This window comes from Phascolarctos cinereus, unplaced genomic scaffold (genome assembly GCF_003287225.1).
Source record: "Phascolarctos cinereus isolate Bilbo 61053 unplaced genomic scaffold, phaCin_HiC Scaffold_726;HRSCAF=1367, whole genome shotgun sequence".
NCBI lineage: Eukaryota > Metazoa > Chordata > Mammalia > Diprotodontia > Phascolarctidae > Phascolarctos > Phascolarctos cinereus.
In genome coordinates, this window is record NW_027556098.1 from 396,194,353 (window position 1) to 396,215,099 (window position 20,747).

At 46.5% G+C, this 20,747-nt stretch overlaps 1 protein-coding gene across 5 annotated transcripts in view; it reads left to right on the plus strand.

Moving 5' to 3' along the window:
* Positions 1-20,747, plus strand: part of CHD5 (chromodomain helicase DNA binding protein 5) — a 157,128-nt gene that overhangs the window by 97,285 nt on the left and 39,096 nt on the right. For 4 of the 5 annotated variants that reach the window (XM_020975188.2, XM_078145732.1, XM_078145730.1 and 1 more), the window contains exons 16-24: positions 2,030-2,167; positions 2,345-2,466; positions 4,338-4,511; positions 6,239-6,380; positions 9,008-9,139; positions 11,406-11,523; positions 13,417-13,541; positions 16,163-16,394; positions 19,218-19,346. In XM_020975188.2, the coding sequence (XP_020830847.1) occupies positions 2,030-2,167; positions 2,345-2,466; positions 4,338-4,511; positions 6,239-6,380; positions 9,008-9,139; positions 11,406-11,523; positions 13,417-13,541; positions 16,163-16,394; positions 19,218-19,346 (1,312 nt within the window). The remainder of the gene's footprint in view (positions 1-2,029; positions 2,168-2,344; positions 2,467-4,337; positions 4,512-6,238; positions 6,381-9,007; positions 9,140-11,405; positions 11,524-13,416; positions 13,542-16,162; positions 16,395-19,217; positions 19,347-20,747) is intronic. The other variant, XM_020975217.2, reaches the window with a different exon arrangement.

The window sequence follows — 20,747 nt, forward strand, 5'->3', positions numbered from 1 at the left end:
ATTAATATGACCTGGCAAAGCCAACCTACAAAACTGTGTATAGTGTGTTCCACACTCACTGTCCCCACCTCTCCACTGAGACCAAGTAGGGGAGTTCATGCTCTCTCCTATTTTTTCCAGTATTCAAATTGAGTAACATAATTAACCAGACTTCAGAAGCAGCCTTTTAGTAGTTTTTTAAATTTACATTCTAGTTATAATTTATCTTAATAATAATAGCTATCATTTCTATAGCACTTTAAGGTTTACAAAGCTCTTTACAAACATTACCTCATCTTACCCTCACAACAACCCTGGCAAGTAGGTGCTATTGTTGTATCCATTTTACAACTGAGGAAAACTAAGGCAAATAGAGGTTGAATGACTTGCTCAGCATCACACAGCCAGGAAGTTTCAGAATCCAGATTTGAACTCTATTCCTGTGGCCACCTAGCTCCCTCTTTAAAGGGTGCATCAATTCTTTACCTTTCTTTGCTTTTATTAAGAAAAATGCCTTACTACTGGGTCAATAGCATGGTCCAGCCCAAGATTATATCTTCTTTTAATAGTATTTTATTTTTCCAATTACATTTAACATTCATTTAAAAATTTTTGAGTTCCAAAATTTTAATGGTAAGCAATTTGCTATAGGTTATATATGTGCAATCATGTACAACACATTTCCACCAAGGTTATATCTTGGATGGGATAACTAAAGGACAGATTGAGAATTCCTCTGAAGGTTTGTGACACATACATGCCCCAAACTATTTTAGCTTCTTATAATACTCATGGATCTGTTCTCTGTGATTTCATCTAAATGATCTTTAGAAAGCTGTTTACATTTTAATAACCCCAACTCACTGTAGGAATGATATGGAGCCACGCTGATCATTCCTGGCTTTTCCATTTCCACGGTCTTCTTTCTCTCCCTGCTCTCCCATGTGGGAGAATGGTTCAAAAATGGAATGGACTGCAAAAAACATCATAAAAAGGAAAAAAGTAAGAACCTATCTGAGCAAAAATATTCATAGCTGCTCCATGAATAAGAGGAAAAACAAATTGAAGGACACCTATATTCACACAACTAGAGAATGACTGAATATATTGTGGCCTATTAATGCAATGGAGAAAAAAATGATATTTATCATTTGGATGAACCTGTATAAGGTGATGCAGAGTGAGAAAAGCTGAGTGTAATGGCTGTCTGTATGGGAAAACAGTGCTAAAAATGGCAGTGGGTGGGTGGCTAGAATGCTTTTGTTAACTTTTTTGGGTTAAAAAAAGGCTATTTGGCTTGGGTAATTGTACTCTTGGTTTTTTAAATTAATTCTCTTATAACAAAAATATTTTAGAGGTATAGGCCTGCTGGAGAAATAGTGAGTTTCCCATAACTAAATATATCTTTTTTCAAGCTTCATGTAGGAGTACTCATTTCTTGAGGACTGACTAAGTGAATAAAGCATTTCTTTATTTATTAAGTACTTACTCTGTGTAAAAGCATTGGGCCAAGTTTTGGGGACACACACAGAAAAGGAACACAGTCCCTGCTCTCATTCTAGTGGGGGAGACAAAACATATGGAAAGGTCCCGGGGGAATACCTTTTCTTTAACGTTTATTTCCCAATGGTTGATCCCTTTGGTGACCAGAAGCTTCTTTCTGGGTCATCTTCAATAGATGTGGCTGTAGGCTGAGAGAACAGGTCCAGGCTGATGGCTGTGGGTGGTGGGATGGAAGCGTTGCTATTCCCAAAGCTCTTGGGTTCAGGGTTGTCACCATCAGGGTCTCAGGGTGGTGGGGTGGTTTGACCTATGGGTGGCAGTTGGTTTAGGAGCTGCCTCCTTAAATGATGGTGGTGAGGGCTTGGTTAGAAGCAGGACTGATAGTCTAGGGGGTGCTGCTTTTGTGGTTGTCTACCTGTTGGTGACAGCTGGTCAGCAGTTGAAGAAGGTGGACCCCTTCTTCATAATGATTCTCTCCTCACCAGTGGCTGTAGGGACAACCTCTCTCAGCCTTCATCATCCAAACTCTTCCCTCATTTCCATGCAGAAAGAAGCACAAATCAAGTTCCACGTCTTGCTCACGTCCTACGAACTCATTACCATTGACCAGGCCATCCTGGGGTCCATCGAATGGGCCTGTCTTGTGGTAGATGAGGCTCACAGGCTGAAAAATAACCAGTCCAAGGTAAGCCTCTTATCCGGGGAGGTGGGGTAGGGAGGACCTAGCGGCAGGCTGCTGTCAGTACCCTGACTCATTCTGGACCCCACATGAGACATGGTAGCTACACTCACTGCTCCTTTAGTAGGCAGACACACAGTGGAGGGGCCAGGACCTGAACAATCTTCCTTTTCTTCTCCCTAGTTCTTTAGGGTGTTGAATAGCTACAGGATTGACTACAAGCTGCTGCTCACAGGGACACCCCTCCAGAACAACCTGGAAGAGCTATTTCATCTTCTAAATTTCCTGACTCCAGAACGGTTCAAGTGAGTCCCCCTTTTTGCCCAGAATCCCCAGATTGCACAGGGTTTCCAAGGATGCCAAACTCAACTCTGACCTGAGTCAGGAATTTCATCCACAACTTCCCCCCCTCCCCAGATTAGTTATCCCATCTCTACTCCAATAGCTTCCATTTATAGGATCCTTTAAGGTTTGCTTTACACACACACACACACACACACACACACACACACACACACACACACACATTTTTATATATACTTCACATATATCATCTCATTCGAGCCTTTCAATAATCCTGTGAAGGGGGTACTACAGGTATGAAGGACTTGAAATGCCAAATAGAGGATTTTATATTTGATCCTGGGGGTTGTAGGAAGCCACCAGAGTTTATTGAGTATGGATGCAATGACCTACACTTTAGGAAAATCACTTTGAACGGAGAATGGATTGGAGCGGGGAGAGACTTGAACCAGGCAGACCCACCAGCAGGCTGTTATTACAGTGGTCCAGGTGTGAGGTGATGAGGGTAGCAGTGTCAGAGAAGGTGAAGAAGGTGAAATCAATAGGCCTCTGAAACAGATTAGGGGTGAGGGGTGAGAGTTAGTGAGGTCTAACAGAGGACACAGCCATGGGGTGGAACCAGGTCGTCACCATGATGGTGATGAGTGCTATGGTGGGGGTGGTGAGAGATGCTGATAAACCATGGTGATGGGGATGACATTGTGGGATGGGGTTGGTGGTAATGATTACGGTGAGTAGTGATGGAGGTAGCACTGCTTGCTGATGTCTTAGAGGTCACAGAAACCTCCTTTACTCATGAGGAAACTGAGGTCCAAGAGGTTAAACTACTTGTCCTAGCTAGTAAGTGTCTAAGGGAGGTCTTTCTTCCTGACCCCAACCCCAATGCTCTACCCACTATAGTGGTGCAGTGATGATCAGAGTAGTTGCTTTAGGAAACCAGCATGGTTTAGTGGGATAAGCCCACTTGACTTGGAGTCAGAGAGATGTGTATTTGAATCCTGGCTCTGACCTTCACTAGCTCTATGACCTTGGACTCATCATTCAACCCATCAGAATCTCAGTTTTCCTCATCCCTATTAAACTGAGATGTAGCAATACTTATTATATCTACTGGACAGCACAACTGTAGGGAAAACCCTTTGTTAACCTTAAAGCACTCCAAATGTTATTTTATCAGAGTTAGTATTCAGTTTCCTGTGTAGATTGTAGCTTAGCCATGACCTCCGTGGTCTTTAGAAATTTTTGTGGCCATTCTGAATTTGAACTCACATCCTCCTGACTTCAAGGCTGGTCCTCTATCCACTGTGCCACCTAGCTGCCCCCCAGTTTTTGTGGGGTGAGACAGTAGGGGTTAAATGACTTGTCTCACAGCTAGCAAGTTTCAAGTTTCTGAGGCTGGATTTGATTTTGTGGCCATTCTGGTGATGAGCAGATCTCTGAGTTTAGCTGGTCTGATCCTTGGACCATAGACAGGCAGTAGGGCTTGGGCTATGGGATGATGTTAGTAGAGAGAATGGGGAGTTATTTTGGTATTTTAAATACTAAATTTAAGCTGACTCAGTTTCCTTTTGGTTGATTTGCCTTGCCTTCTTCACATCCTGGATTCTGTAGTTTTTTTCTAAGACTCAGCTTCAATCCTACCTTCTACAGGAAGCCTTTCTCAGTCCTCATCACTGCTAGTGCCTTCCCTCTGAAATCACCCCCACCCACCCATTTACACCGTAGATGCCTTATTGTTTCCCTCATTCGATGGGCAGGGACCTTAGTTCTTTGAGTCTCTCACTCTTAGCCCAGAGCCTGGCCCACCTTAAGCAGTCAATAATTATCTTTGTTAGTCTCCTCAGGAAGTTCTTATTTCCATGTCTCTCCCCAGCAATCTGGAGGGCTTCTTGGAGGAGTTTGCGGACATCTCCAAGGAAGATCAGATCAAGAAGCTGCATGACCTGCTGGGGCCCCACATGCTACGGAGACTGAAGGCTGATGTGTTTAAGAACATGCCAGCCAAGACGGAGCTGATCGTGAGGGTGGAGCTGAGCCAGATGCAGAAGTGAGTTTTCTCCCCTGGCTCCCAGCCCTTCCTGCCGCCCCCTCCCTTGAGAAAAGCAGTGTGGTACTATGGGGCTCCTCCATAGCAGGGAGTGACTTCTGCCTTTCTTTGTATTTCTAGCATGTAGCACACAGTAGATTCTTAATCAATAAGCACACAGTAGGTGCTTAATGAATACATAATTATGACTGTCAGCACTAGGTTTGCAGCTGGAGGACCTATATATTCAGACCTGGCCCCATCAAGTCTCCCTCCCTTTCTTGACCACAATTTATTCATTTGTTACATGAGGGAACAGGGTTAGATGGTCCCTGAGGCCCAGCTTAGAATTCCCTCTCTCTGGTCTTAATGAACTGGCTTCAGGACCCTGTCCTGTAGGGGCAGCTGGTGGGTCAGTGAGTACATAGAGCATTGGGCCTGGAGTCAGGAAGAACTGAGTTCAAATCTGGCCTAGACATTTACTAGCTGTGAAATCCTGGGAGACTCAGTTTCCTCAGATGTGAAATGGGGATAATTAATAGCATCCACCTCCCAGGATTGTTGTGAGGGTCAGATGAGATAAAACGCTTATATGGTGCCCTGGCGCTATATAAATATGATTATTACTGTATTCTCCTCAGCTTTGCTAGCACCGGTCTAGGGGGGTTCTCTGTGTAGGGGGTTGGAAGGAGTTTCCCCAAGCACATACCTTATAGCCTTCCCTCTGGGTTTAAGGATCATCTTAGAGATTGACTCATGGAGATTTACTAATTAGTAAATGAGTAATCCAAGGTGATACAGCTAGTAAATGGCATCACTGGGATTTGAACCCATTGCCCCATGCTGGAGTTTGATGGGCAGTGCCCAGCCTGAGAATCTGCATTACCCTCCTCTACTCCCAAATCCAGGAAAGTTCTAGGTCTGCAACCTCCTTGGGCCTCTGCTTTCTTCTGCTCTACAGTTCTGCTCTACAGCTAGGTGGCACAGTGGATAGATCACTGGGCCTGGAGTCAGGAGGATCTCAGTTTAAATCCAGCCTCAAACGTTTACTAGCCGTGTGACCCTGGGCAAGTCACTTAACCCTGATTGCCACCCCTCCCCCCCAAAAAAAAAAGAATTGTAGAGCAGTTACATTGGGAATAAAGAACTCTGAGGACCAGTCTTTCCTGGCCCTCCAGAAGAAGGAAGTCATGGCAGGGATTACTGGACCTACCATCTTAAAGACCTAGGATCAAATCTTACCTCTTGCATTGTGAATTTTATGGCCATAGGAGAGTCTCTGAAGCATTCTGAGACTCAGTTTGCTCATCTGTAAAATGGAGATTTTTATTATGTGCCTGGTGACAAGTGGTGTGGACTAGTGGAGTTTAGTTTGTAAGTTTGTTGAGGACAAGGGCTGTCTTTCTTTTTATTAATTGTATCCTCTGTGCTTAGGCACAGTGCCATACACATAGTGGGCACTTCATAAATGTTTGTTGGGTTGGAAAAAGTTGCAGAGAGAAGGTGCCAACCTGCTTTGGTAGAGAGAATTCTACCAATGGGGTACACACACACACACACACACACACACACACAAACACACGCGCACGCCAGGTACTGAGTATGCAAATATAAGTGTGATATCCTGCCCTCAAGCAGCTTACATCCTACTACCTTGATCTGAGGTACCAATGAAATCACGAGCTCAAGTGCCTATGGAGCGCCTTAGTGCGCCGTGTCAGTGGCTGTCATTCTGTCTTCCGCTACAGGAAATACTACAAGTTCATTCTGACCAGAAATTTTGAAGCCTTGAACTCCAAAGGCGGGGGAAACCAGGTGTCGCTACTTAACATCATGATGGACTTGAAGAAATGCTGCAACCACCCTTATCTCTTTCCAGTGGCCGCCGTGGTAGGTTCAGGGGGTCAGAATTCTGAGCTGTTCCTTTCTTCATATGCTTGCTTGCTGTACTGTGAGAGTTACTGATGGCCCCTTCTGCCCAGAGCTTTTCTGCTGCCTCTGGAAAACCTTGCCCCTCTGCCCGCGCACCTGGCTGTCCCTCACGCCTGCAATGCTCTCCCTCCTCATCCCCAGCTAAAATCCCATCTTCTCCGGGAAGCGTTTCCTGATCCCCTTCATTTTAGTGCCTTCCTTCCACTGATTATCTCCAATTCATCCTGGATATGGCTTGTTTGCCTGTTGCCTCCCCCATTAGATTGTAAGCTCCTTGAGGGCAGGGACTGTCTTTTGCCTTTCTTTGTATCCCTAGTGCTTGGCCCAATGCCTGACACACAGTAGGTGCTCCAGCATTATTGACTGTCATACGGTCAACCCTCTATTATCCACGTGGGTATCCACAGGATAGTTGTGGAGCATAATCCCAAATGGTGATAATTCCCCCAAGTCATGACCATGTGCCGTGGGGATATTAACCAGCTGACAAGCAGATATCATGTGCTGGGTGACAGAGTGTAGTTGTTTTATTTTGCTAGTTGGGGTCAGGAAACCCCAGGATCCAAAACCCACCTCTCTGGACCTCAGTTTCCTCAATTGTAAAATGAAGAGGTTGAATTAGATGACCTCATGGCCCCCTTTCAGCTCTAAAGCCTTTGACCTCTCTGTCTCCTCTCTGAAATGGACTTAAGAAGACCAGTAGGAGCTGTCTCATGGAACATCTAGGATTCAATGTATGTTAAACACTCTCCAAATGCCAGCTACCGGCCAAGCTGATACTGAAACGAGTTTGCCTTCCCTGAATCCACCAACTCGCGGTGAGGGGTCAGCAGACCAGCAGTGTGGCGAGAGACCTAGGAGCCATCTTGGGTTTCCCAGTTTGCTATAATCTACAGAAAGCATGGCACACAGGAGGACCACTGAGAACCCATTTATCCATCTGCCTCTCCCTCCCTAAGGGGATGTTGTCTTGAATGGAGGCAAATAGATCTCTTGGCCACTCCAGGTGAGCAGGCAGCATGGCGCCTGCTGAACATGGAGTCCTTTACCCTAGCGGGATCTCTGGCCATCACAGGGTAGATTCTGTCTCCCTGGCCTGGGCATGAAGGGTGGGGGGCTAGGAGAAATGCCAGAATGAGAGCCCGACTCCCAGTCCAGGTGTTGCCTGGCCTGGGAATAGCCCACTGGCTGGGAAATGATCTATTTCACTCTTAAATTCCCTTTTAAAAATATGTATTTTATTTTTCCCTAATTACATGTTGAAACAATTTTGAGTTCCAAATTCTACCCCTCCCCGCTCCCTGAGAGGGTGAACAATCTAATATAGTCACTCCTAGATTCCCAATATCCTTTCTGGCTTTTGGGTCATGTATTGAGCTAGTCTGTAGGAAAGCAAGCCTTCAGTGCAAAGCCCTTCCTCAGCCTTCCTCCAGCTTCTTCCCTCCCCAAAGTCCTCCTCTTCAGCCGGCCTCCAGCCCCTTTCTTCTCTAAGCTCCCTCTCCAATCCATCCTCCTCACTGCTGCCAAATCAATATTTCTACAGCAGAGGACTGACCATGCTTCTTCAATGAACTCCCATGGCTCCCTATTACCTCTAGGATCAAGCACCAGTCCCTCTGTTTGGCATTTAAGGCTCTTCACAACAATTAGGGAGCTGTCCCAAAGAGGAACGGCTTGGCTTGGGAGGCAGTGGGTCCCATGGAGGTCTTCAAGCCGAGGCTGTGTGGCTACAGGTAGCATCTGTTATATCAAGGACTCCTCTGTGGCTGCTGGTGTCTCTTCTAGCTCTCCAATTCTGTGACTCTGTTTTTGTTTTTGTTTTTGTTTTGTTTTGGCTAGGCAAGGGGTTAAGGGACTTGCCCATGGTCACACAACTAGCATCTGAGGCTGGATTTGAACTCAGGTCCCCCCGACTCCAGGGCCGTGCTCTATCCGCTGCGCCACCTAGCTGCCCCTGTGATTCTGGCTTAGGGTACATTCTTCCCCTTCGCTCACTCCATAGGCCAGAAAAACTGGCCTCTTATTGCTCCCCACACACGACGTCTCACCTCCCGCCCCCATGTCACTGCATAGGCTCTCTGGATGCCTCCTCACCTCTACCTCTCAGAAAACTTATTTTCACCCACCTTTTCCTGAAGCCTCTCCTCCTTTCTCCCAGGGGCTAGCACCTCTCTTGCCCCAGATAACTTTGTATTTACTTTGTATAAGTTTTGTATTGGACAGAAGGACCCGAGTGCAAGTCCTACTCCTGACCCAAATTGGTGGTTGTGACACTGGGCAAATCATTTAGCCTCAGTGCTCTCCAAGCACTATAAGCTCTCAGACTCTTAAGAAGGTGGCAAACCTGCATTAGTGGAAGGAATTTCCTCACCTGGGAATTCCCTGTACCAATGAGATCATAGATCCTGTCCCTAGTCCCCTCCCATATTTTCAAATACCTTTATGTATACTTGTTTCCCCTGCTAGAATGTAAGCTCCTTGAGGGCAGGGGCTGTTTCATGTTTGCCTTTGCATCCCCAGCTCCTAGTACTGTGCTTTCAGAACATTAGTTGGTGCTTAATAAATGCTTGTTGCTTTTTGAACAGGAGGCACCAGTCTTGCCCAATGGCTCCTATGATGGCAGCTCCTTGGTCAAGTCTTCTGGGAAGCTCATGCTCCTCCAGAAGATGCTGAAAAAGCTGCGTGATGAAGGGCACCGGGTTTTGATCTTCTCCCAGGTGAGTGTTTCTTCCTCGCACGCTTTGGTTCTGGGGACTGTGAGTTTAGAAGGATCAGAGCCTCCTCTTCTGCCCTCGTACAGGCCCAAAGGCAGTGGCTGTGCCTACGTGTGCTTAGTGCTTTAGGGGAGGAAACTGAGGCAAACAGAGATTAAGTGACTTGCCCAGGGTCACCCAGCTAGTAAGTGTCTGAGGTCAGATTTGAACTCGGGTTCTCCTGACTCCAGCCTCAGTGCCCTGTCCCTGTTCCCTTGCTTGCAGCACCTGGGGTCTCTACTGCCAGGCTGGGTCAAGGAGGTCACTTGCCTGAGCTGGCTTCTCACCAGACTTGGCCTTTGTGGCTGCTGGCAGACTGCACTGTGGAGGTCACTGGACCTCTTGTGGCTGCTCCTCTGATCTTTCAAAACTCACAAGATTTTAACCTGGTCCATTCTCTCTGACACTCATCCACCCAAGATCAGGGAAGAGTAAGCCTGGCAGAGACAGAAAAGCAATGGCTTCACATGTTAATGGGCACACGGCAACCAGATAAGAGAGAGGACCAGAGGCTCCTCCCCCACCCAGATGCCCACAGCAATTCTTGGTCTTCATCTCTGAAGCCACCAGGGGGAGATGAAGGGTGGGGGGAGGGGGAGGGAGGGAGGCAGGGAGAGAGACAGAGAGACAGAGAGAGAAGAGAGAGAGAGACAGAGAGAGAGAGGGAGAAAGAGGGAGGGAGGGAGGGAGAGAGGAGAGAGGGAGAGAGAGAGAGGGAGAGACAGAGAGGGAGAGAGAGAGAGGGAGAGAAAGAGAGGGAGAGAGAGGAGAGAGAGAGGGAGAGAGAAGAGAAGAGAAAGAGGGAGAGGGAGAGAGAAGGAGAGAGAAACAGGGAGAGAGGAGAGAGATAGGAGAGGGGGGAGGGAGAGAGAGAAAGAGAGAGTGAGAGATCTTGGTCGTTTGTATGTGTACTAAATTCTTGCTCAGCAGCCAGTTAAAACAATAAGCTAACAGAAAACAATCACAGGACACTTTCCTCATTTTCTAGATGATACATTGATCAGTCTTCCCTATAAGTATAGTTATACACATCTATACACATACATATATATACATACATATATATCTCCCCTGTATTACAAGTATGTGGTTTTTTATATAGATATAGACATAGCCATAGATACACACTTGTAATAGAGGGGATCCACACACATACATATACTCCCTTATCTTTCTGGGCCTCAGTTTCCTCCTCTGTAAAATTAGGGAGAAGGTCCCTTTCAGCCTCTAAATCTGCAATCCTGTGTTCAACCTGGAGAACATACAATGTAGTGGGAAGGTGGGAGCAGGGGGACGAGATGAGGGCTCTCTTTAAATATCTGAAGGGCTACCTAGTGGAAGAGGGATTTGTTTTTCTTGGCTCCAAGGGTAGATCCAGGAGTAGTGGGTGGAAGTTTGCAAAGGGGACATTTCCCAATGTTCAGCAGTGCAATGGGGGGCCTTGAGAGCATTCCTCATCCCCCTTCCCCAGGTCTTCAGGAAGTGCTCCATAGCTGCTTGTAGATGATTTTGTAGGAGGATTCTTGCTCAGGGACAGGTTGGCCTCAATGACCCCTGAGGTTCCTCCCAGATCTGAGATGCTGATGGTTTTTGGCCCTTTAGGGTCATAAAGAGAGACCCATCTGATGCTGTGTGCACTTGACCCTTTATGGGTCCATGGCCAGACTCTCCCAGTTACAGCATGTGGTTGGTGCCATTGACATGTCCCAAGTGACATCTTTTTCACACCTAATGTATGATCCTTTCCTACCAGCTGGTGGCACAGTGGATAGAGGCCTGAGCCTGGAGTCAGGAAGACCTGAGTTCAAATACAGCCTCAGACACTTCCTGGCAGTGTGACCCCTCGACAACTCACTTAACCTCTGTTTGCCTCAGTTTCCTTAACTGTAAAATTGGAGATTTTCTAGGCCTTCAAGATCCCCTTAATCTAGTTAGCTTCCTCTCTGCTGCTTACCCCCAATTTACCCTGTATGTGGGTGTTGTTTGTACGTATTTATTTGCTTGTCCACTTCCCCTTTAGACTGTGAGCTCCTTGAGAACAGGGACTGTCTCTTGCCTTTCTTTGTATCCCCAGTGGGTGCCTATCACACAGTAGGCACTTAACATGTGCTTGTTGGCCTGACAACAGTTAGCAGCTGTATCTTTGCTCTTCTGGTGAATCAGGCCAGTGTAGTCACTGGGATGGTTGTCTTCCCACCGTCATCCTTGGGCATCTTGCTTCTCCCTCCAGATGACCAAAATGCTGGATCTGCTAGAGGACTTTCTGGAGTATGAGGGCTACAAGTATGAGCGGATTGATGGTGGGATTACGGGAGGTCTTCGGCAAGAAGCCATCGACAGATTCAATGGTACTCTTTGGTTTCTTTCTGCCTAGAACCCAAGACTGAGCCATGTTACCTTGACTTTCTCCTCTTCTTTCCCAAAAAGGAAATTTTATGGACTCCTAGGCAATGATGGTATAGATTGGGAGTGCTGGGAATATACCCCAAGACTTAATGGTTCCTTTGCTGGAAGGGACGGAGGTTCCCAACTCTCTGCCTTAGGTGTGGAGGGGGAGTTTTCTGAAGTATTCTAGTGTGTGTCTCTGTGTATGTATGTAAATGTGTGTGTGAGTGTGAATGTGCATGCATATATATATATATATGTACACACATACATACATACATACATGTGTGTGTGTGTATGTGTGTATGTGTGTGTGTGTGTGTGTGTGTGTGTGTTGGGTGTGTGAGCACGTGTGTGTATTTCAGCTCCAGTTCAAAATATGGCAGGAGCTTTAACTAATATGAAATCTGAAGAAGAAATGGAGAGATTGTTTGTTTACTCATTAGCTGGGCTTTGAAAGGCTAATAATTATGGGTTTACAGTAGTGCTCATTTTAGTGATTGTAACATTACAAATGTCTTTTCATTTGTCCTTCCAAGACTTAACATTAGCTCGCCTCATCCTTGTTATTGTGGTTAGGAAGTCAGGGCATCTGAGCTGTGGTGGTGGGTGGTGGGCAGCCGAAGCTCTCCAGGCAATAATGGCCCTGCCCTGGGTACCAACCTCTCTCCCATCCTGTGGGACCACCTGTAACCACCCAACAAAAGAGCATGGAGAATGACTGCTGAGCTAGGGTTTAAAGGCTGGTCCCTTATACTGCTGTGGCTAAGCTGTTTATCTTAGAGGAAGGAAAAAGGGGATTTCTTCATGCCAGAATAGCATCATGGCTGCAGGGGTGTTTTTGGCTGGGTTTCCCGTGTTCCTGAGTTTGTATTCCCTTGTGTTGTCTATGTTCCCGAGAGAGGTCTTATGCTCTGCGTTGGGCTTGAAGGTCAAGCTCTTAGCTAATGAGTCTGTGTCATGAGGTGAGTGACTGATACCCTTGACATTATCTTCTGAGCCCTTAACCATTCTCTCAGGCCTGCCCGTGTCAAGGTTATGAGGTTCTGGCAGTCAGAGGTTGTAGGGCCCTGACAATATCTGGTGTACTGAGATTAGTCGGCATACACAGCTTAATTTGCCAACTCTCTTTTGCCTACAAAAACACAAATGGAAGGAAACAATCTAAAGAGGGTGAAATGTCTTTAAAAGAATGAGAGGAGGTTCTCTAGCATGTTTGGGGGTGCTCCCCCTATGGAGGATGTATCCAAAATGAGCTTGGAATGAGAAGATGTGGATGTGTTTGCAATCTGAACCCATAAAAGGAATGCTTGATCATGAGATCATAGACCCAAGGAAAGATTGAAAAGTTTAAAGATCTGTATTGGGCTGTATGACTATAAAGAAGGAGTAACTATTAATGAATGCATTAATTAGGGCCCTATGTTTGTGCCTTGATAATCCATGAAGATTCTATTCCTAGCTGAGGACTGCTATGTGCAAAGATTGCCTTGGTTGACTTGGGCTGGGAAGGATCTCTCGTTCTTTTCTCCCTCCTCTCTCCTCTTCCTCTTCCCTTTCCCTCACCTTCTAGCTAAATTCTCAATTATTTTCTTCCTGGCAGGTACTAGTGGGCTGTGGTAAATTAACGAGAAAATTAGACCAAAGAAATAAATCCATTCCATTTGATGATCCAGAAGGGTTAACTTGACCCTAGGGAAGGAACTTGCTGGGAATTGTTGGCTGACTTCCTGCCCCTGCCCCAGAGTCCCAGCTAGGTCGCCATTTTCCCTTGGGGAGTCTGTCTCTATCATTCAGCATTTAGCTTCTTCCCCTCTCTTACCTCTTGATGTGGGGCTAAACTTTTCCTTTTCCAGCTCCTGGAGCCCAGCAGTTCTGTTTCCTCCTCTCCACCCGGGCTGGTGGCCTGGGCATCAACTTGGCCACTGCTGACACCGTCATTATCTACGACTCGGACTGGAATCCTCACAATGACATACAGGTCTGTTGACTTGCAATTTTCTAGGACTTTTCTCTGGGCTAGCCACCCTGGGGTATAGTGGTAATGAGTAAGTTCACAGTCCTGGTAGAGGTCCCAAGATTCTTTATACTACCTTATGGGGAGATATGGACTCAGCCTTGAAAAGCCTTCCCCTCTAGGAGCTCCTCCCAACCACAAAGGGTTCTTTGCCTAGATTTCTATTGCTTCCCTTTGCTGACCTCTCACTTTCCTCATCACTCTGGCCTCCCTATCCCAAGATTTCTGTGGTCAGATTAAGGAAGCTAGCAGGATCTTCCCTTTCTGGGTAGATCCTTGCCCAGATGACCTGGGGATAGACCTGTTGGGGGATCCCATCTGATCTCAGGTCAAAGCGTCATTGCAGCATCAGCTCTGAAGTCACGGACAGAGGGGGCTACTAGTTTTTCGGGGTAGAGGCTCAGCTGTTGAGACACTGAAGGAAAGAAGTCTGGGCAGGATGGGAGACCTTGTAGGGTACTGGATCAGAAAGAGAAGAGTGCTGAGCTGGGGAGTCAGACCAAGGATTTGTTCCCTTTAGTTCCAAGTCAAGCAAGTCACCTGAGCAAGTCACTTATAGTTTCTGTGCCTCAGTTTCCTCATCTGTAAAATAAGGGAGTTGAACTTGATGGCCATGAAAGTCTCTTCCAGCTCTAAAATCTGTGACCCCAGCTGTGATACATTCTTTTCTGAGTCTAATTCATGTCAACAAGCATTTATCAAACACCTACTATGTGTCCATACAAAGACATAAAGGAGATAGTTCCTGCCTTCAAAGAGCTGATAGGGGTGGGAGTGGGGTGGGGTACAAGACAAAACCCTCACAGCATGCAGTAGGGGAGACCCTTTAGAATCCTGGACCAGGGGTTTTCTTAGATTTCAATGGGGGAAAGGCACCCATGGTCTAAGGTAGGAGAATCAGAATTAGAGTTTAGAGGCAGAAAACCTGTGTTTAAGACCTAACCCTGCTACCCAGGGATACAGAGAAAAAAAAAAGAATGAAAATAGCTCTGCTCTTAAGGAGCTCAGCGTAATGAGAGAGGCAACATGCAACAATGAATGCCTATATTCCAGATGCATCTGATGTAAATGGAGGTAAACTCTGAGGGAAGGCACTTTCCTAAGAGAATGTTGCGCAAGTGCTTAGACCCAGTCCATAGAATCATAGATGGTCAGAGGTGGGAGGGACCTGGTAGGTCCCTTAGTGCAACTCTCTCCCTGTGCCCTCCCTCTCTTCTCCCTCCTCCCTACCTCCCCCACCCCCGTGTCTCTCCTTCCATCCTCCCTCTCCCCCCAACTTTACAGAGTAGGGAAGCCAAGTCCAGTTCAGAGACCTGCCCCAAGGTCAGGTAATTAATTTAGTGGCCACCAATGTCTCCCTGTCCGTTGGTAGTAGATGGTGGGGAAGATTCTGGGCACAGTTAGTATAGGGAAGGGACAAGAATAAAGAGTAGGTTGGGAATTGGCATGAGAATCATGGCCAAGGCAGAGATGGGAGACCACCAGGCTACTGAAGGATGGGATGGGGGAATGAGGCAGCATGAGAGGAGAGGAGCTGGGTTTTCATGGGAACAAGGTTAAAGACCAGACATGTGGTCTTGTCAAGCTCAGAGGTTTAAACAAAGTCACAAAGGTGAGCTCACCCGCCAACCCGCTCAAGGAGAATTCCCAATCCGACATGCGCTCAGGGGCGTGCCCACACCTGCCGCACACGTCACACACGAGCAAGTCGATTAACTTGGCGAGCCTCAGTTTTCTCACCTGTAGGATGGTAACTTGAGTACCTGATGCATATGGTTGTTTTGAGGAGCAGATGTGATTGTGGATGGAAAGTTTTGGAGGCCAAGCCAACGAGCATTTATTAAGCACCGATTGTATTAGTGCCTCAGGCAGGATTCAGACCCCGGTGTGCTGACACCCAAGTCCCATGCTCTGTCCACTGCACTGTGCTGCCGTGGTGCAGAGGCAGCTAGGGGGCGCCAAAGTGCACAGCGCTCTGGACCTGAAGTCAGGAAGAGCAGAGTTCAAATCAGACCTCAGAAATTTTAGCCATATGACCCTGGGCAAGTCACGGAACCTCTGTGTACCTTAGTTTCCTTATCTGTAAAATGGGGATAATAAAGAGCACCTACATCCCAAGGTGGTTGTACGGATCCAATGAGATGCTTGTAAAGCGTTTAGTATGCTGCCTAGCATGTAGTAGGTGCTACATAAATGCTTATTCCCACCCACACTGTTGCTCCCAGCATTGTAGGCACACATGGATACACTCCTGGTGGTCTTATTTTCACATGTTTTATTGATCTCTCTTTTTTTTTTTAACTCTCTGTCCCTTCCCAGGGACTCCTTCCCCAGCCATGCCTTCATTGTAACCAGTATGGATAGTTAAGTAGAACAGATTCACAGATTGTATTTGCCTGAAAGATATGCCTCACTCTGCACCTGTAGTCCACCACCTCTCTGCCAACATGCTTCACTCATCACATGGATGAGTGTGCCACGCACACGCCCACGTGCTCACACGCTTACCTACCCGTTAGCTGTTTCCCGAGCTGTGCTTCTGGCCCTACTGTGACGTGTGAATGGTGAATGAATGCCACCCACAGGCCTTCAGCAGAGCCCACCGCATTGGGCAGAACAAGAAAGTAATGATCTACCGCTTTGTGACGAGGGCCTCCGTGGAGGAGCGAATCACCCAGGTGGCCAAACGCAAGATGATGCTGACGCACCTGGTGGTGCGGCCCGGCCTGGGCTCCAAGTCCGGGTCCATGACCAAGCAGGAGCTGGACGACATCCTGAAGTTTGGGACAGAGGAGCTCTTTAAGGATGATGTGGAAGGTAAGAGCCTCCGGTGCTGAGCTTCTAGGCACTCCGGGAGTCATGCCTCTCTGGGTCAGAAGCCTCTGCTGCCCTGAATCCCAAATGGCCTGGAATTCCCAGGCTTTCTAAGTGATGTGGCTCATTGGGCTGAAGGGGGTCAGACAAAGTAATCTCCAAAACCCTTTCAGATCTAAATCTAAGGTCTTGTGGTCCCTCAGTGTCTCTCTTTAAAAAAAAAATTATTAATTTTGTTAACTATTTCCCAATTACATGTAAAAAAAATTTTAACAATCAGTTTTAAAAAATTTGAATTCCAAATTCTCTCCCTTCCCCTCACCCCTCCCAATGGTCTCTTTTTCAATGGACCCCAAGGCCATTTTCAGTGGGCCATAGGCACCCCACTTTATATATCTACATGGTACCATTTTTGTGTGTCTCTTCAAAATTTATTTCAATAATTTCTGATTATGTTGAGCAGTTTTATGCTCATGGTACAATTCCAGGCATTGTTTTATATAATTAACCACTCTTTTTTCCTTTTTAAAATGTTTTATTACTACTCATTTTTTTAAAGTATTGCTCTCACTTCCCAAGGAATCCCCAATGCCCAATAGAACCTTCCCTTGTAACAAAGAAGTATGGTCAAGTGAAAGAAATCAACACAGTGGCCATGTCTGAAAATTGTGTGCCTCATTCTGCACCTGCAGCCTACCACCTCTGTGCTGGGAGGCAGGAGGCATTCTTTTCCATCTGTACAATGAAAAGTTGGGACCAGATGGGCTTGAAGGCCCCTTCCAGCTCCAATCCTGTTATCTTTTCATTATCAGTCTTGTGGGGTCATGGTTGGTCACTGTATTGATTGGAGTGCTAACATTGTTCCATGTTGTTTTCCTTTCTATTATTGTGGTCATTTTGTTCTTCTGGCTTTGCTTCCTTCGCTCCGCAATAATTCATCCTAATCTTCTCAAGTTTCTCTGATTTCCTACACATACACATCATTTCTTGTGATGCAATAATATTCCATTATATTTATCTATCACAATTTGTAGGTACCTGCTTTCCTTCCAGGCCTTTGCCATTAAATGTTGGTATAACTATTTTTATATCTTTGGAAACTTTCCCTCTGTCTTTGACTACTTTGGAGAAAATGACTTCTAGTAGTATCATGGGGTCAAAGGGTATGTATGGTTTAGTGACTTCAATTTAAAATAGAAGTTTAAATTGTTGTCCAGAACTGTTGGGGCAATGTGGTCATTAGCTCTATCAACAATGCATTTATGTGTCCTCCAATGAGGAAATGCCCTTTGACCCCTGTATCTCTGCCATCCATTCTCCCTCTTTCCCTTTTTTTTTTCTGCCAGATCTAACATCTGGCAGATATCTAATAGCCAATATTTTCTTTTTTTTAAACTCAATTTTATTTTATTTTCAGGTTTACATTCTCTCCTTTGCCTGTCACACTCTTACTCCTATTAAAGAGCAAGAAAAACAAAACACCCATTACAAACATATGTAGTCAAGCAAAACTGTCCACATCCAAAGAAAAGTGTCTCAGTCTGTACTCTTGAGTGCACCGCCTCTCTGTCCGGAGGTGGGTGGCACCCTCCATCATGAGTCTTCTGGAATCATGGCTGGTCATTGTGTTGATCAGAGTTCCTGAGTCTTTCAAAGTTGTTTGTCCTTATAATATTGTTGCATTGTATGAATTGTTCTGAGTCTAATGGTTTCTCACTGGCATCTCAGCCTCCCAGTCACCAGGGCCAGAAAAAAAATTCCTTCATTTTCCAGACCTTTATTGATGCTTATATAATGTAAAACTCCATGAATCAAAACTGGTAAGGATGGGGGCTCACGTGTAGTTGAGTTAAGACAAGGCCTTGCCCTTCTAGAGCTTGTAGGGAAGGTAAGACATTCCCTAATTCTAAAGAGCATATTGACAATTTTCATGATGAAAAGACTAAATAGAAAGATGCCATTTGCAAAGTAAAACATCCTGTAAGTTAAGCAGTTGGCAGATTTGTCTATATCAGTGATTCCCGATGTTTTTGTTCCATGAACCCCTTTCAACCACAACAATAAAAATAATTGTGAACAACCAGGGTAATTTAATATGCTACTCATAATATTATTCACAATTATTTACTGCTTAAGGCACCATTAAGGAATTCTTAATGGCCTTCGGACCGTTGTTTTGAACCACCGAAGGAGTTTGCAAAGCTCTCAGTGGGAACCACTGATCTGTGTCATGCTGAACAGCTGGCTTAAGGATTTGTTGAATGGAATTGACTTGTTTTGATGGACGTGGCCTTGCACTGGAAGGAAGGATCGTTTCCAAGCGATTGAGAGATTCCCTAGGTTGAGCCGTAGGATTCATAGGGTCGTAGAATTCAGAGCTGGAAGGGGCTTTACAAACCATCTGTCCGCCCTCATTTTCTACTGATGCACGCTAGGTCCTTAATAAATACTCCCTGATTGATCAGTAGGAAACTGAGGCCCTGAGATGTTTACTGACTTGCCAAGGGGACGCAAAAGTGGATTTGAAGCCAGGAACATCAGTTCAAATCCATCTTCTCTGGGGATTTTGATGTCTACACGTAGGACCTTGGACAAGTCAGTGAACCCCCACAGGCCTCAGTTTCCTCATGTGTAAAATGGGATAACTAAGACACAGGCCCTGCCCGCATGGAACTGTTAGGGAAGATATGCTATCCCTGAGACGCGCTTCCAGCTCAAAATCTGAGAGCTGCTCCCATGACCGCGCCCCAAAGTCTGCCTGTAGCACCTCCTGCCCAAGCTGGCCTTGCCCGATGCTGGCCTGCCCGATGCTTTGTTTCCCATTAGGCATGATGCCTCAGGGTCAGCGGATCAACGTGCCCGAGCCCGTGGCGCCCGCCCCCGATGTCCAGGCCTCCAAAGGTGGTGGCACCTTAGCAGCTGGGGTGAAAAAAAAGCATGGCAGCACCCCACCAGGTAGGTAGAACCCCTGTCTTTAACGGCTGTCCAGGCCCCTCCGTGCCTTTTCTGGACTCTGAAGTGGACCTTGCCTGGAGCCCCTGCCTCAAAGTCAAATGATTCCTTGAGTGAAACACCTGGTCACTTTCTCTTCGGTCCCTTACACACCCCTTTAATTCCCATTGGCACCTCCGCTCTGAGTGCCATTGATGTGGGCTCTTCCCCGTGCCTGGAACGCCTTGCCTCTCCTTCCCTCCTAGTAGTCTCCCTGACTCCCTCCAAGGCTCAGTTGAGATCCTATCTTTTACAGTGGCCTTTCCCAGTGCCCCAAGCTGCTCGGCCTCTCCCATCGGGGTGCATATGTCCTATTACATAGCCTTAGTTCTTTAGGTGGTTTCTCCTTCATTAGTATGGGAGTTCCTCCTGGGCAGGGACTGTGGGTTGAGGGCTTTGTCCCCTTTTTTTTTATCCAAGTGCTCAGCACACAGTAAGTGCTTAACACAAGCTTTTGGACTGACTGACTCACGCTGGACTCTGCCGGGGACCAGTACAAGCTACTTCATTTCGTCCATGTTACGGCCTTTAGGTCCCGTCCCGCTGTCCCAGCCCGTTCTCCAGGACATTACTAGGCAGGGCGGGGTCTGATAATCAAGAGCAAAGCAAGAACAAGACATTCATACAGAGCTTCAAACACATCATCTCATTTGAACCTCACACTAACCCCATGAGGCGGGTGGTGCATAGGCATTGCTGTCCCCATTTTACAGATGAAGAGACTGGGGCTCAGAAAAGTTACTTGGTGTAGTGGCTAGTACCCTGGACTTGGAATCAGGAAGACCCAAAGTGCAAATCCTGTTTCAGACACGTGCTAGTTGTGTGGTCCTGAGTAAGTCACTTTACTGGTCTGTGCCTCGGTTTCCTCATCTGTAAAATGAAGGGGTTGGATTGGATGAGAGGTCCCTTCTGGCTCTCAATCTAAATTGGAGATCTTATGATCTTTGTGCCTCAGTTTACTCAACTGTAAAATGAGGGGGTTTGACTCATGGCCTCTGAGGCCCCTTCCAGCTCTCAATCTGTTTTCCTAGATGCTTTCTCTGACAGCTGCTAAGTATGAGAGGTAGTTTTTTGGCCCCGGTCTTTCTGACTCCAAGTCCAGTGTGCCACCCACTAGGAGACATCGCCTTCTTCTTGGAAAAGATGGATAATTTCAGTTCCCCCTACTGCAAGGAGAACCATCCCTTGTAATAAATGAGTACAACCAAGGAAAACTAATGAACACATGGTACATGTCTGGAAAGGTATGCCTGACTAGGTACCCATAGGCCCTCACCTCTCTGCCAAGAGGCCGGAGACGTGCTTCACCAGAGACATTTGTCACCCATACACGCCCATACCCACCTATTTCCTTTCTCGTGGCAG